Source organism: Leuciscus leuciscus (genome assembly GCF_965113295.1).
Source record: "Leuciscus leuciscus genome assembly, chromosome: 10".
NCBI lineage: Eukaryota > Metazoa > Chordata > Actinopteri > Cypriniformes > Leuciscidae > Leuciscus > Leuciscus leuciscus.
The window spans coordinates 32,820,795-32,836,682 of record NC_138734.1 but is presented as its reverse complement, the minus strand read 5'-3'; the positions used below and the strand labels follow the sequence as shown (position 1 = coordinate 32,836,682).

The 15,888-nt window shown below is 37.8% G+C and overlaps 1 protein-coding gene across 4 annotated transcripts in view; it reads left to right on the top strand.

Moving 5' to 3' along the window:
• The window catches only part of mtss1la (MTSS I-BAR domain containing 2a), a 34,013-nt gene extending 27,231 nt beyond the window's left edge, over positions 1-6,782 (top strand). The window contains exons 9-15 of one of the 4 annotated variants that reach the window (XM_082181932.1): positions 74-171; positions 523-655; positions 763-837; positions 1,080-1,229; positions 1,522-1,674; positions 2,630-2,798; positions 5,445-6,782. In XM_082181932.1, the coding sequence (XP_082038058.1) occupies positions 74-171; positions 523-655; positions 763-837; positions 1,080-1,229; positions 1,522-1,674; positions 2,630-2,798; positions 5,445-6,220 (1,554 nt within the window). In that variant the 3' untranslated portion in view covers positions 6,221-6,782. Of the gene's footprint in view, positions 1-73; positions 172-522; positions 656-762; positions 838-1,079; positions 1,230-1,518; positions 1,675-2,629; positions 2,799-5,444 lie in introns of all 4 variants that reach the window. The other 3 variants (XM_082181931.1, XM_082181934.1, XM_082181933.1) reach the window with 3 other exon arrangements.
• The last annotated feature ends 9,106 nt before the right edge of the window (positions 6,783-15,888 follow it).

Sequence of the window (15,888 nt, the reverse complement as noted above, 5' to 3'; positions counted from 1 at the left end):
ACATACATACACACACACACACACACACACACAGATAATAATAATAAGGACATATTCATTTGACTCTCACTAGGTGATTTTGGATCTTAAGGGGTCTGACTACAACTGGTCCTACCAGACCCCACCTTCTTCTCCCAGTAGTGTTGGATCCAGGAAGAGCAGCCTTTGCAGGTTCTTGTCTCGTCATTTTTATCACAATTAAGATTTCCCATCAGTGCAAAATTGAATTAATTCATGTCGGCTACTGTTTTATAATGATATTATTAAGCCAAACACTCTTAAAAATAAAGATTCCAAAAGAGGGCTTTCATAGTGATGCAATAGAAGAACCATTTTTTGGTTACCCAAAGAACCTTTCAGTGAACAACTCTCAAAATAACAATTTTTCCTTACTTTTGTGGAATAAAAAGGTTCAGTGGATGTTAAAGATTTTTATGGAACCATAGATGCCAATAAAAGTGTATATGTCTCACCAATTCTCCGTTTGGGAATAACACTAACGATTCTCTGTGCTCCTCTCAGTTTGGTGCATCTGCCACCAGGTGGCGCTCATCGCCTGAGCAGCGTCTCCTCTCATGATTCTGGATTTGTCTCTCAAGATGCGAACGTGCACTCCAAACCTCCCTCCCCCATGCCGTCTGACATCACTAGCCAGGTCTTTACCAGTTCATCTGGTGTTTTGTTTTCATCCGTTATGTTTAATGCTGTTTAATTTCCACATCCATTTCACTGACCTATCTTTATTTTATCTCTGGTAAACAGAAGTCCTCCAGTTCTGCATCCTCAGAGGCTTCAGAAACCTGTCAGTCAGTCAGTGAGTGTGGCTCTCCCACAATAGTAAGTGTTATTTTATGTCTGGAATTTGAATAAATATATGGTGTAATTACTTAAACTCTTTGGTCGGCACCTTAAACTTACTTTTTTTTGTTAAGTTGACAGAACTCTGTTGTCATTATTTGTCTTATATGTTTCTTTGATTTAAAACTTTCAAGCACAATGCCCATATAATGTGTATATGGGCATTATATGGTGTTGTTCTCCGTATTTGATTGGGCCATCCTGTCGTTCCGTTTCCACAGTTCGGCTCATCCTTTGCTACCTTTCGCCCTGCTCACTGTTTTAATGACTCCATCAGGCCTCACTCTTACATACTTCCTGCGTCCCCTTCCTATAATCAATCCCCTGGATCAAACTCCCCTTCACCCACATCAAAGGTTCCTTACTGGAAGGTTTGTTTTTCATTTCGACCATTCGGTCAGCCATTGTTTGCTTTATGTTCTGTTATTCTTTGCAAAACATTATTAATTTTAATTTGTTAACTTTTTATCTCATCCCATTTAATTTCTTTGCCATCAGCTTTTCTTTATTAACCAACATCTGGCTCAGGCTTGCTGGTTATTTTTGTTGATTAAAATGAACATCTACCAAATAAGTCAATTGAAATTGCAGACCCAATGCACAGGTCCTGTCCTATTCTGGCTATATTTCCATGACCCTGAAAACAATTTCCTCTTGCAGCAGGACTGGTCAAAGGCAGGTCACTATGAGCAGACGGCTGTAACCCAACAGCGCAGGACTGAGGCTGCAGAGCCCTCTAGTGGACTGGGAGGAAATGGAATAATTCACCCTGAGGATCCTTATAGGCTTGCTAGGATGAATTCTAAAGATGTCAAGGTCCTGAGAATGTATTTTTTATATATAAAAATATATACAGTACTGGTATTTTTATATAAGTCTCTTATGCTCATCAATCTTGGATTTATTTGAGCGAAAAAAACAGAAAAAAAACCCAGTAATATTGTGAAATATTACAATTTTAAATGATGTTTTAAAAAAAAAATATATATATATATATACTGTATTTCTGTGATGCAAAGCTGAATTTTCATTAGTCATTACTCCTGTCTTCAGTGTCACATGATCCTTCAGAAATCAATCTAATATGCTGATTTATTATCAATGTTGGAAACATCTGTGCTGCTTAATATTTTTTTATAACCTGTGATACTTTTTTCAGTATTCTTTGATGAATAAAAAGTTTAAAAAAGAACAGCATTTATTTCAAATTGAAATCTTTTATAACAATATACACTACCGTTCAAATGTTTGGGGTCAGTCATTTTTTTCTTTCTTTTTTTGAAAGAAATGAACACTTTTATTCATCAAGAATGTGTTAAATTGATACAAAGTAATAGTAAAGATTTATATTGTTAGAAAATTACTATTTTGAATAAATGCTGTTCTTTTTAACTTTTTATTCATCAGTGAATCCTGATAAAAGTATCACAGGTTCCAAAAGAATATTAAGCAGCACAACTGTTTTCAACATTGATAATAAATATTAGAATGATTTCTGAAGGATCATGTGACACTGAAGACTGGAGTAATGATGCTGAAAATTCAGTTTTGCAGCACAGAAATAAATCCTGTTTTAAAATATATTAAAATAGAAAACCATTATTTAAATCATAAAAATATTTCACAATTTTACAGTTTTTTTCTGTATTTTTGATCAAATAAATGCAGGCTTAAGAGCATAAGAGACTTTTATCAAATACATTCAAATGAGTAATGTTTCCAAACGTATATATATCAATTAAAATTTTCTCTCCTTTTCTTTTCCCCATAGCATGTTAAGCCGATGTCATCTGCCGCTAGTGAGCTGGCTATGGTTCTGACTCGTGGGCTTAGTGTAGATCAGCAGCAGAAGAGCAGCTGTGACTCTCTGCAGTACTCCAGTGGATACAGCACACAGAACACTACACCATCATGTTCAGAGGACACTATCCCTTCACAGGGTAAGAACATAAACACACAAAAAAGTACAGTTGCACATGTACAGGTGGTACAGCCTTTAAAACACATGTCCATTCCATTCAGAGCATAGTGTGTGTTCACACACACAAATATTGACAACATGCTCTTTTTTGAAAACTAGTAAGCTGTCTTGCTGTTTGGCAAAACAATAACAAAATTGACCAATTTTGATTGCTCACTGGATGCGAATTGTAGATTCAACAGACTGCTGCCAAGTCAACGAAACTGAACTTTAATAATCAAAAAAGCATAGAAACAGTATAATGCAGAAATCATGTAACCAATAAAAATAAAATGTACAGTTTTACATAGATGTAACAATTTCTATTGATAGTTTTCAGTACTGAATGAACTACAAGTTTATGTAAATACACTACCGTATAAAGGTTGGGGGTCCCCGTACTATAAATAAGTTTATTCAAGTGTGCTATTAGTATACTTTTTTTAAACTAAAAATAAGAAAGTCTACTTTTTATGTACTTCTCAGAAATATACTTTATGTACTTCTCAGAAATATACTTAAAATTGCACTTACAGGATGTTTCGAACCTGTATGAATTTCTTTCTTCTGTTGAACACAAAATAAGATATTTGGAAGAATGTCGGTAACCAGACAGTTGATGAACCCCACTGACTTCCATAGTAGAACAAAAAATACTTTGGAAGTCAATGGGGTCCATCAACTGTTTGGTTACCGACATTCTACGGAAGTTTGTTTTTCTTTTAAAAATAAATGTATACTTTTATTCAGCAAGGATGCATTGAATTGATCAAAAGTGACGGCAAAGAAATGTATAATGTTACAAAAGATTTTCATTTCAAATAAATGCTGTTCTTTTAAAGGGGTGGTATAATGCCCTTTTCAAAAGATGTAAAATAAATCTTTGATGTCCCCAGAGTGTGTATGTGAAGTTTTAGCTCAAAATGCCCCAAAGATAATTGTATAGCATGTTAAAGTTTTCACTTTTTGAGGGTGAGCAAAAACGCACAGTTTTTGTGTCTGTCCCTTTAAATGCAAATGAGCTGCTGCTCCCGCACAGGGGGCGGAGCTACAACAACTTGTGTCCTTTTACCTCACACTGACATGCACTGAAATTTCAAAAACATTTAGCCTTATGTTCAAACCGGAGTTAGACGATGGAGAGACTCAAGAAGAAGTGACAACATGTAGACATTTCTGAATGTTTAGTTGATGAATTTATGTAGCTTATGTATAGTTATCTTCTAGTCATTGATTAGCATATTCTGTCATGATAATCTATAAATCATGTTCCTGGGGGCGGGGTTTATGTACATTTTAGGTTTAGTGATGTCACTAACCCGGGAGGAAGCTCGTGTATCCCTACCAGCCGTTTGTTGTGGTCATTAAAAAACGATAATTTCTTTAAAAGCGAATGTCTCCCTTTGCTTTGAACTTTGAGCTTCGTTACTTTGTAGATGTTGTTTATGCTCAAACAGCAATATTACACACTGACTAAAGTTAAAAAAGTGAAATTATTATCAACCACCCCTTTAAACTTTGGACTTATTTAAACTTTAATAAAGACAATATTCATCATGAAAAATAAAGTAAATGCTTTAACTGTGAATTGGTCATATAGGAGACAGGCCTGAGTGACCCAAATGACCTAGGCTGCCATGGTCAGCTAGAAGAGTAAATATATGTTTTAACTTGTGTTGGGTGCTTCTCTCACAGAGATGGAGAGAGCAGGTTTCAGTGAACAGACATCTAAATCTCATAAGCTTGAAGAAGTCATTCAAATCATTTGATATTTAGAAGATAACTTGATTAACAACCACTCAAAGGATATATTTTTAAGTAGCAGTGGATTCAAGAATCCAACCCATATATGTATATATAGATCAAACAACATTGGCATTACATATAACATTCAGTGGCACATTCATACTGATGTGCCACAAACTGACGACAGGTTTGAAAAAAAAAATATTACAGACTTTAATACGTTTAATCGTCATTTATTTAAAAATATCACTAAAATAGGCTATTTATTTATCATCTGTCAGTCACTAATGGAGGTGGCACAACATACGGCGACATGTTCTGTGACACGGTGTCAGTATTCCGCGATAATGTCAGTGGCACTTGCCACTATCCACTGGCACATGTCACAGGGTTTAAGTGGCACATGCCAATGAAAACCGGATATGCCAGTAAGCATAGCGACATGTGCCATTGGCTTCTGTGTGTCATCATACCACTACTGTGGTCGAGTGCTTTTTTTGACATGACGCACCACCCAGAATACCCAGTTAAAGTCACTGGTGTATACAGTGTACTTATAATCAACATTTCTGTTGCATTAGTTTATCTTTATGCATTATGGGATGGCTGCATGAAGTGCTTCCTTGTATCTTAGCTTATCTTCTGGAACAGTCTTTGAGTCGAAAGTGTGCTTATGATGCCTTAAAATACTACCTAAGATTATACTAATACTACAAGAGCCACAGTTTTATCAATTTAATAAACTGTATTTGATTCTAAACCTTTTTGCTAACAGACCAAAAACACAAATACAATCCATTGCTTGAAGTCAGAGTTTGTTTGTTGCTTGTTCAGGCTAAGAGAGTTCAATAACATCTTCTCTTCCGTTTTCTCTTTGCAGGATCTGAATATGATTGTTATTCCATGAATGGCGATGGTGATAACGACACACAGACAGACTTCGACAAGTCCTCCACCGTCCCTCGCCATAGCAACCTGGCTCAGAACTACCGGCGTATGATCCAGACCAAGAGGCCCGCCAGCACTGCAGGACTGCACGGAGCAATGGGTGCCCAGGGAACCTCAACATCCAACGGAAAGGGAAGTGGTGTTATAGCCTCAGGAACGGCCACCATTCGTAGAACCCCTTCGTCTAAAACAAACGTGAGACGTACCCCGTCCAGTGTGGGTCCGATCCCTATTCGACCACCTATCGTCCCCGTAAAGACTCCTACTGTCCCAGACTCACCTGGATTCCCCAGCCCTCCTCCTGAGCACAATGGAAGTGAGGAAAGTCTGTACAGTGATGAAACGTTGGAAATTATAGAGTACAAAGCCTCTCCCAAGCGGATGAGCCTGCCATCGTGGGGAAGAGCTGGCGGCGGGAGTGTCTATGCCCAGCAACACGGAGCTGCGGGCTTCAGTTCAGAAGAAGAGCAGATGCTTGCCGCCAATCGCCACAGTCTGGTGGAGAAGATTGGAGAGCTGGTCGCTAATGCTCAGGCTCTCGGTGAGGGCCAGTTCCCGTTCCCCACGGACCCTCAGGCCACCCAGGGCCACCAGCAGGATCAAGGGCATGAGAAAGGGGGAGAAGATATGTTGAAGACCATCCGTAGAGGGGTGCGTCTCAGAAAAGCGGCCTGCAACGACAGATCAGCACCAAGGATCATGCGATAGTTCAGTACTGCGTATCCTGCCCAAGTCTATTGCTATAGACTCGCCGAATGAAGAGGAACGATATATAATGTGAGATATGAGAAGATGGTGATTTTTCAGTGTTAAAATCTGGCATCTAACAACTAATAGGCCAGTATCAATGTTACATGTTGAGTGTGTTTGGACACAATACTCATCTGGACTATTATTGTTGTAGTTATATTCACCAGATTTGGACTTGTATCTCTTTGATAGGCATATTATGATGGACATATTATGGCCTGAAGGACGAGAATGTAATGTTTAAAATGTGTATTAACATAATAGTAATGTCGGTTGTTCCTTTTTTGGAGTCACACTTTGTAATGACTATGTTCTTCATGTTACTTCTATGTAAATGCTATGTTTAAAAAAAAAAAGACATTTCTCTTCCCACAAGTAACTATTCTAAAGAGCCAAAGTCTTGTTCTCAACTGAAAAGCTGCAAAAAATGGCTTATACCGCAGCTCAGTCTCAGATGGACCACACAATCGAATCACCGCACATGCTGTAAACTGCCAAATAAAGCACATCAGTTGTACTAGACCAGAGTAAAGAGTGTTTTTGTTGTTGTTGTTGAACAAAAAACTGTTGAATACTTGTGGATAATTTTAGAAATGCGCCATCCATTTTTTATAGGAAATGTCCAGCAGGTGGTGTGAGTTCCTTAATTTATGAAGCAGATGTTTGTTTGTTTGTTTGTACACTGTAGCATGGTAATGAAATGTTTGTTGGACATTACCACGATTGGAGTGTCATGTAAATACCGCTTAATATGAATATACAGTCATACAGTATAATGGTATATATTACCAAGTTTTTGGGTGATACTATAATATGCTTTGAAGCCTTGTGGCCATGTAAATACAACTGAATATTGGTACAATCATACAGTACCATAGTATGTATAGTATAAATTACATATCATTTATAATTTTTGTGCATTACCATGATGATACCATGGTATACTTTGCTTTGAAAGTCCATGTAATACCTATGAATATGCAAATCATATACCAATGTGGTATAGCCTACTTTTATTATGGTACTACCACACCACAGTAACCAAAGCTACTTTGTTTTAAGGGTACTGTTCTGCCTAGCTCACTAACAATGTACTTGTTTTTATGCACAGAACTGGCTACCAAGTATGAAAAGGTGTGTGATCCCATTTACTCATTTACAGATCATGAAGGCTCTTTTGATCTTTTGTACTTTTGTTCAGCAGTGCCCGAGATTACCCGCATGTGGGGTTTATGTGACCCATCCCTGCGATTAAATCTAATTGATGGGATAAAGAGCCGGACGTGGGCTGAAGGAGGCGTTTGATGTGGCAGCTGGAGATCGTGAGAATGAGGAGAGGCAAAAGCCTCGGCTCCAGTCACTCATTCACTCACTCACTCATCACATCCCCGTCGCCGTCATCCCCCCCTTTCCTGATGGACGGGACCCTCACACTCCGCTCCGGGCTACACATACAGGGATGTGACACTGGTGCGCATCCCGCCGTCAGTCGCGCAGCAAAGTGGCACGCGTGTCATTCTCCCTGACAGACGCGCTCGTCTGCCTATCCACGTTCCTCCGCTGCAAATGCGAGACATGACTGTATACTGATGGAGCCACGTCGCAAACAAGACAGCGCAGCAGAAATAAACACATCTTGAGCAATGCGATCTGATCTGATCTGGAGTATAGGGGGGCGTTTAGAGAGGGACAGCAGAGGGAAAGCACTTACGCACAGGGACACTTGGGTAAAAGCCTTGCTTGTTTTGGACTTTTGGGATGGAATTGTATGTTTATCTGTATGAATTTAGAAATGTTCAGTGTTTGAACGGTGTATTATATATTTATGGTAGTATGATATTTACATAAGGGGTGTGGTCATGGCCACGACATTGGCATGACTCGGGCCTTTACACCAAAACACATTCTATATGGTAGCTTTGATTAAACACAAAGTTAATTAAGGGTAAATGAGACATAAGGTAAAATGGGACAGTATAACTACAGAGTTTATTTTCTCGCCCAGTGAGTGAAATTTATTTATTTATAATTTTTTGCTGATGCCATTGTTGATGTGACGTCATGTAGGTGGGCGGAGCAGGCCCTAAACAGGAAGTTGACCCTTAATGGCATAGTTAGATTTCATAATAAGGTCATACAATCGTCATAGCTACTTTATTGCACAACCCTTTGATGGAAATATGAATATGATGTAGGCTTACTACTGCAACAAAATCAGTAAAAAAAAAAGTGCTAATATTACAATTCTATTTTTTAGAATCAGGTTGTTTTTATTTTGTCCCATCCACCCAAACACATTCTCCCACTAGTTAATATGTCGTGGCCACAACAAAACAAAATTAACTGAACATGTCCCCTCCTGGTCACCGTAAAAAGCAAAAGTTAAAGTTAGTTAACTGCAGTTGCGTGAGATGAACATCAAGAACATTTGTAAAGAGAAACATGTGAATTTGTTATATAGGCATGTAACTCTTTGGTATTATGATTTTACAGCATATGGGACTATAGTAACAGTGCATGCTATATCAGTGTGCTTGTGGCCTATTTAACTGTGATTTAATGGTATATTCAATGACTGACTGAAACATGCATTTTAGATATTAGAATAGTGTATGCCAGTATGTTTATATTTATAACTCTTTGATTAGGGTTATAGAGCATATATTATGTGGTATTGAAGCCTATACATTATAAGTGACCAGTTTATATAATTCAGTAACTCATGGAATTGAACATTGGCATCAGTGTATTTATTTCTATTCTGATTGTATTAGAGTTTAGAGCAGATGTTTTTTTTAGCAATTTTCTTGCTGCACTGGACATAGGCTACAATCTCATTAAATGGTTTTGCAGTTTAGCCATTGATTATTTTTCTAATTATTTTGTCAATATTGTGATCTTGCTGGCCATTAGGTGTGGCTTTTTTTTTTTTCTCTACTGCAGTTGATATTTTTGGAGACATAACACAAGCTATTTAAAAATAAGTGGTGTACTGATGAGAAATAATTCTTTTGTTCTTTTAAAAACAAAGCCATTGACATAAGCTTGCTGACGGATGCTGATGCTTTCAATACCTCAGAGACCAATGATGAATTACTGCAGACACACAGCGCTGAGCATGCAAATATGTCCAGCTACACTCTGATATTGCAGCAGGGGAGGACAATGTGCTTACATCTTTAAAAAAAAGACTCCCTGTTTGACTATCTCACTCTGCATTAATTTTGTTCATGATGATTAATAATTTGTCACATTAATGTTTCATTTACCATGAGCTTCATGTATATAGTGCTTCATATATATGTTTTTAGGCTCATATATATATAGTGTAGAAATTAATTCTATTACATTGCACTTTGTAACAGTGGTTATACTAATTCTAGTTTGTAGGCTAGTTTATAAACTGAAATTTCCTGTATGATCTTATTTTCCTGTTTATTCTTAACCCATTTCCTTTTGTGTCTTCATCATTGAATATAGTCTTTAGACAGTCTAAAAAACACTTCATTTCAGAGACAGATTGTCTAATGAAGAGCACTTCCTCTGTTTTCTTTTTTATTGCTGTTGCTCTAGGGCCATATGCAAAGCAAAACAGATCCACTTTTGTCTCTAAAATGATTAATACCATTTCAAAAGCGTTTAGCAACAATTCTTTGCAACAAAAAAACTTTTTGTTGTTATTCCTTTACCCTCTTAGAAGAAAATGTTTTATAGAACCTTAAAGGGTTCTGTCGGGCCAGGCGCGGCACTTCATATAACCTTTTAGGGGTTCCCATGGGATAATTTTATGGATTTTGTTTTAATTCATTTTTAATTACATTTTATGAATTCAACTTTAAATATGAAAGTATTATGTAATCATTTAAGACATTTCTCCATATATAACCTTTCTGGCATGAAGTGTTCTTTAAAATCAAGTCAAGAACCCTAGGGTTATAAAAACCTGATGAACCTTAGGAGTAAGAGTTAAAAAGTGGGATGAAAATGTATCTATGCAATATATAAAAACTGTGTGTCTGTGTGATTTTATGGCAATATCAGTTATACAGCAACACACAGTATCATTGGTATAAAATATTTAGTTGTGCAATAGTGTGAAATAAATCATCAGTATTCAGCGGTTTGGTATTGGGTTGTATAGAGGATTTGTTAGAGCAAGTCAGATGATAATAAAAGAGAGATCAGAGTTTAGCTTATGCAACACCTCAAGGGAAGAAAATGTTCTTTAGCCTCGCGGTCCGTGTTTGTATGTGTCTATGTGGCTTCCAGATGGCAGGGAAGAAAACAGACTGTAGCTGCGGTGGATGGAATCCCTGATGATCTGGAGAGCTCTTTGCCGACAGCGACGTTTGTTGAGGTCTTCGATGGCAAGTAGCCGAGTCCAGTGACGCGCTGGGCAGTTCTGACTACCCGCTGAAGGGCTTTCCGGTCTGAGGATGTGCAGCTGTCATACCAGACTGTGATGCAGCAGGTCAGAATGCTCTCAGGAAGTTCTCAATAACTGGATGAGTAGATTGAGTTTGAGATGGGTATTAATTTGAGGATACAGTATGTGGGGAAAGGAATGTCACATGAATCTGTCCAGTCTTTAATTATTTATGTTCTATTGACCAGTACAATAGAATCCTCCCAAAAACAAAATTATTTAACCCCCATTTCAAATCAGGTTTATTGGCAAAATGTGCAGACTTTCAGCTGTTTGCAATCAAACAAATCAAACAAAACTAAATGAAATAGCTCAACACAACAAATGTTTCAATTGGTTTCTCCAAATTCAACTGAAAATGCTACTTTTAATGACTTCCACAGTCTTAAAATTATTCAACCCCTTCATGGCAAGCTTATTTAGTACTTAGTAGAACACCCTTTTGCTGTTATGACCTACTGCAAACAAGATGTATAACCAGACACCAGCTTCTGGCAGCTTTTCTGAGGAATCTTAGTCCATTCCTCCTGAGCAATGGCCTCCAGTTCAGTAATATTCTTGGGTTTGCATGCTGCAACTGCCTTCTTCAAATCCCACCAGAGATTTTCTATTGGGTTCAAGTCAGGTGACTGTGATGGCCACTGTAGAATCTTACAGGACTTCTTCTGCAACCAAGCCTTGGTGGAATTTGAGGTAGGCTATGCTTGGGATCATTGTCCTGTTGGAAGGTCCAATGACGCCCAAGCTTCAGCTTCCTCACTGACGGCATGACGTTTTCTCCTATTTCCTGATACTTCAATGAATCCATCTTGCCTTCCACACGCTGCAGGTTTCCAGTGCCAGAGGATGTAAAGCAGCCCCAGAGCATCACAGAGCCTCCACCATGCTTAACTGTAGGCAGAGGGTTCTTTTCAGCATATGCTTCATTCTTCTTTCTCCAGACATAACGCTGATCCATAGGGCCGGAATGTTCCAGTTTTGTTTCATCACTCCACAGAACAGAATCCCAAAACTTCTGTGGCTTATTTATATAATTTTGAGCAAATTGGAGCTGACTTTTCTTGTCAAGTCAAGTCAAGTCATCTTCATTTATATAGCACTTTTAAAAATGTAGATTGTTTCAAAGCAGCTTTACAGAGATAAACGTATCATTTAAGGTAACAGAGATTGTTTTGGCTTTATAGCGGTTCTTTAATAAAGTTATTTTCCAGCTAAAGTTAGTTTTGATTGATTCGCTTCCGTCGCAACGATCATTTGTTTTTAAATTAGGGGCCGCTAAGACGACACCATTCTCTCTACGCAGACTTTAAACGCGAACCTGTGATAAACGCTGATGGCGTTCACATGCGCATTAAGAATTGGTTCTATAGTTATGTGCGTTTTAATATATGTGCGCAGGTTTGTAATTCCCTACAAACCAAGCCTAAACAAAGTACTGGTCTTTCCTTATAAATTTTGAAACAGAATTTTATTTTATTTTGTCAATTCGGGGTAGGTACGCAAAACGAATTTTCCCGACAACGCTTTATCTGTAGAGTGGTAAAGGGATCCTCCATAGGGAGAGACTAGTTGGCACTTCAGCACTGCGTTGTCATCGGGTCCAGGCGAAGGTCCTTCGTCAGATCTGGATACGGCCTGGATCCGGCAGGCTGCGGGAAAACCTCGGGATAAACAAAGACACTAAAGTGATTCTTCTTATGATGTAACGAGTACATCAGGATTTATGGAAAGTGTTCCCGGTTCCGGCTGACCTAATCTATGTAGCCTAACATTGAATTATAGAAGTCTATAATGTATTATGTGAATGCTAGGTCAAAGAGATGTGTCTTTAATCTAGCTTTGAACTGACAGAGTGTGTCTGCTTCCCGGACAATGTTAGGAAGACTGTTCCAAAGTTTTGGTGCTAAATAGGAAAGGATCTACCGCCAGCAGTCGATTTTGATATTCTAGGTATTATTAACTGGCCGGAATTTTGAGATTGCAATAGACGTGAAGGACTATAATGCTTTTGCTTTCTTGTGCTTTTGGGTCAGTAGTGGTGTACGTCTTGGAGTTTTGGCATGTGTTTAGTACGCACCTTACTGTGCAGCTGAATCCTCAGTGCCTGTTGCCACCAAGTCTTGCTGCAGGTCTTTTGCAGTCACTCGAGGGTTTTGCCCTGTCCAGGTAGAACCACTATTCCTTTAACTTTGAACTTGCGAACTATGCTTCCAACGGTGTCTAGGAGCATTTAGTGCCTTAGCTATCTTTTTCTGTCCTGTTCCTTGTTTGCGAAGGGCGATGATATCTTCTCTCAACTTTTTGGACCATTCTGTTGACTTAGCCATTTTTCTAACATGCAGTCAAACGTGGCACTCAACAAACCTAGCCAGTTCAGATATGTCATGTGTTCTAGCAAAAGCACACCTGGTGCAACTAATGAAGACCTTGATTAGTTGCATCAGGTGTGCTTGAGACAAGACCTGTTTTGCAGATTTGTGCTGTTGTGAGGGACTCTATTCAGGGGGTTGAATAATTTTGAGACTGCAGAAGCGCATGCCAGCATTTTCAGTTGAATTTGGGAAAACCACTTGAAACATTTGTTGTGTTGAGCTATTTAAATTACTTTTGCTTGATTTGTTCAATGTAAACAGTTGAAAGTCTGTACATTCTGACATTATGCTTATTACAACTTAATAAGTATGCCAAGTTATACTTATATCCTAATTATTCTTGTATACACTCTTAGAAGAAAAGGTTCTATAGATCCTTAAAGTTCTATCAGGCTCTTATAGAACTGTTTAGTTGTTCCCATCATTACCAGGATTATTTTATCAATTTAGCTTAAATAATATAATGTTTAATTAATTTTTTGTTTTGATAAAATTTTATGAATTAAACATACTTTATCACTAGAAAAAAACTGAAATAAACCATTAAACATGTAAGTATTATGCAATAATTTCTCCTTATATATAACATTTTTGGAATTAATAGTTCTTTCAAATTGAGTCAAGAACCCTAGGGTTCTATATAGAACCCCTTTAACCTTTGTTCTAAGTACATGACATATAATTATGATAAAATCCATGCATGTCCTTGGATGTGCTTTTTAGGGTTTACTAAACTGTGTGTGAACAAATTATGTTTGTGATTCATTTGTTTGTTATTGGAGTATTGATACACATTTTGTGCTCCTCCCGACAGCCACAAATCAAGTTAAATTACTCCATCAGGAGGGACAGTTAATTGCAAAAATGCATTTAAGTCACAGATGATGGATTTTTGGTGAAAATATATCCTCCAGATCATAATAAGTACAACTTTCACCTCAATCAAAACATTCAACCTTGAGCTGTCTCTCAATCTTCAGACTAGTTTGAAAGACATATAATACCTGTACATTTATAAGAATAATGCCATATAGATAGATAGACTTTTATTGCAGACTCATGGTCCATATATAATCTCTTTTATAGGCTTCTTACAAGGAAGAATGAGACACACATACACTTTCTCTCATTTTCTCTCCCTGCCTGAACTATCAGAGAAAACGCAGGACAGGCCTACCTGAAGATGGAGTCGATGTGTCTCGGACGTCATGTCTCCTGTCAGACGTGTAAGCTGAGAGACAGGAATGGCATGGCCGGTGAAGCCCCAGTGAGCAGGAGGGGTCATCCTTCAGCTCAAAGACAGGCTGAGAGACAGCCACATGGCACACATCTCCAAATGACAGCCTGTCAGTGGCAGGAGATCCACCATACGGCCCTGTCACCTCTCACCTGACTGAACTCGGCACACTGTATTCTCGCACTGAGGGGAAACTGCGTCACTGTCAAACTAATGGTGGTTAAAGGTGAAAAATTTCCATTTTTGTCATAAGCCCCATCTGTACATTTATATTTTAAGATCAAGACTTAATTATCTATTCAGAGCGGCCTATGACCGTGCCTATGCTGTCATCCAAGAGAGGAAGTTGGATTAGTGGAAATGTGAACGTGGTGATATCTCAGTGATAACTGCCTTAATTAAATGTCTTGCGAGACCAGGGTATATTGTAACACTATTGCAATATTTAGTGAATATTTCTCAGGCTAGGTTTATTTTATATCTATGGGCACCTTAAAAGTATTGGCTTCCAAAAGTCTAATAAACATTTTCACCATTATTGCTTAGGGGCAAAAAAAGACTTTTTCACCATCGAGTCGAGCGATTCTCGTTGTGAAATCTTATCGTATTGTTCCGTTCCGATCAATTGGCAAGGTTAAGGCTTTTGTTAGTGGAAATACATATATTATTTACCGTGTCCAAATAATTCACCACTATGGGGAAAAGCACTTTATAGTTCAGACGTGTTGATGCTTTGTGATAATGGAGCATGTTGCCACACTATGGGGTAAGTTGTCACAATGAGATTATGATATGAAAACGTAATTTTTGAGATTTCAGCAAAACATGAAATGATTATGAAAGACCAAAACAACATGTAAAGATTTGAACACATGTGACAACTTGCTCCAATATAAATGTGCAAAATAAACACTGCCCTGAGAACACAGTTCAATCATAAATTACATTACATTACATTTACATTACATTAGATTACAATCATTATAGAGCTGAAATGTGCTTTAATGTATCCTAGTGTGATTTCATTGTGCTTATTTCTTTATCCATCAGCTTTAACAAGAATATGATGTTTTAGCATTGAATTACCCAAATATTATTCTAATATAACATATGAAACCAACATTTTGGGTTTTAAACATTCATAATTGGACTTTTCTACACAATTGTTCCTAAAAAAAAGTTTCATACTGTTGTAATGGAGGCAATACTGTTTTCATTTAACAACCTACTGCAGTTACACTGAATTATTGCAGGGTTAAGAATAACATCCTGATTGTGTCATTGATCAACACTTCCTAGGCTTGTAATCTCTCTGCCTGATCAATACTGAGTCAGAATGAATTGCTAAAAGCAGTATTTGCAGATACTTTCTCTAGTTTGCTTTAATCAACATCATCACTTTCGCTCTGTTTTTAACATTTATAATACACCCAGGTGCTGCCATCTCCAACGCATTCACCTCACCATCTCTTCAAAACAGATTTGTGAGTCTATCCGAGACAAATAACCGGAGTTGGAGAAGGTGAGCCATGCTGTTTTGACACACTGTTAGAACATGATGTTACAGAGCTAGACATCTGACTTGGGAAAA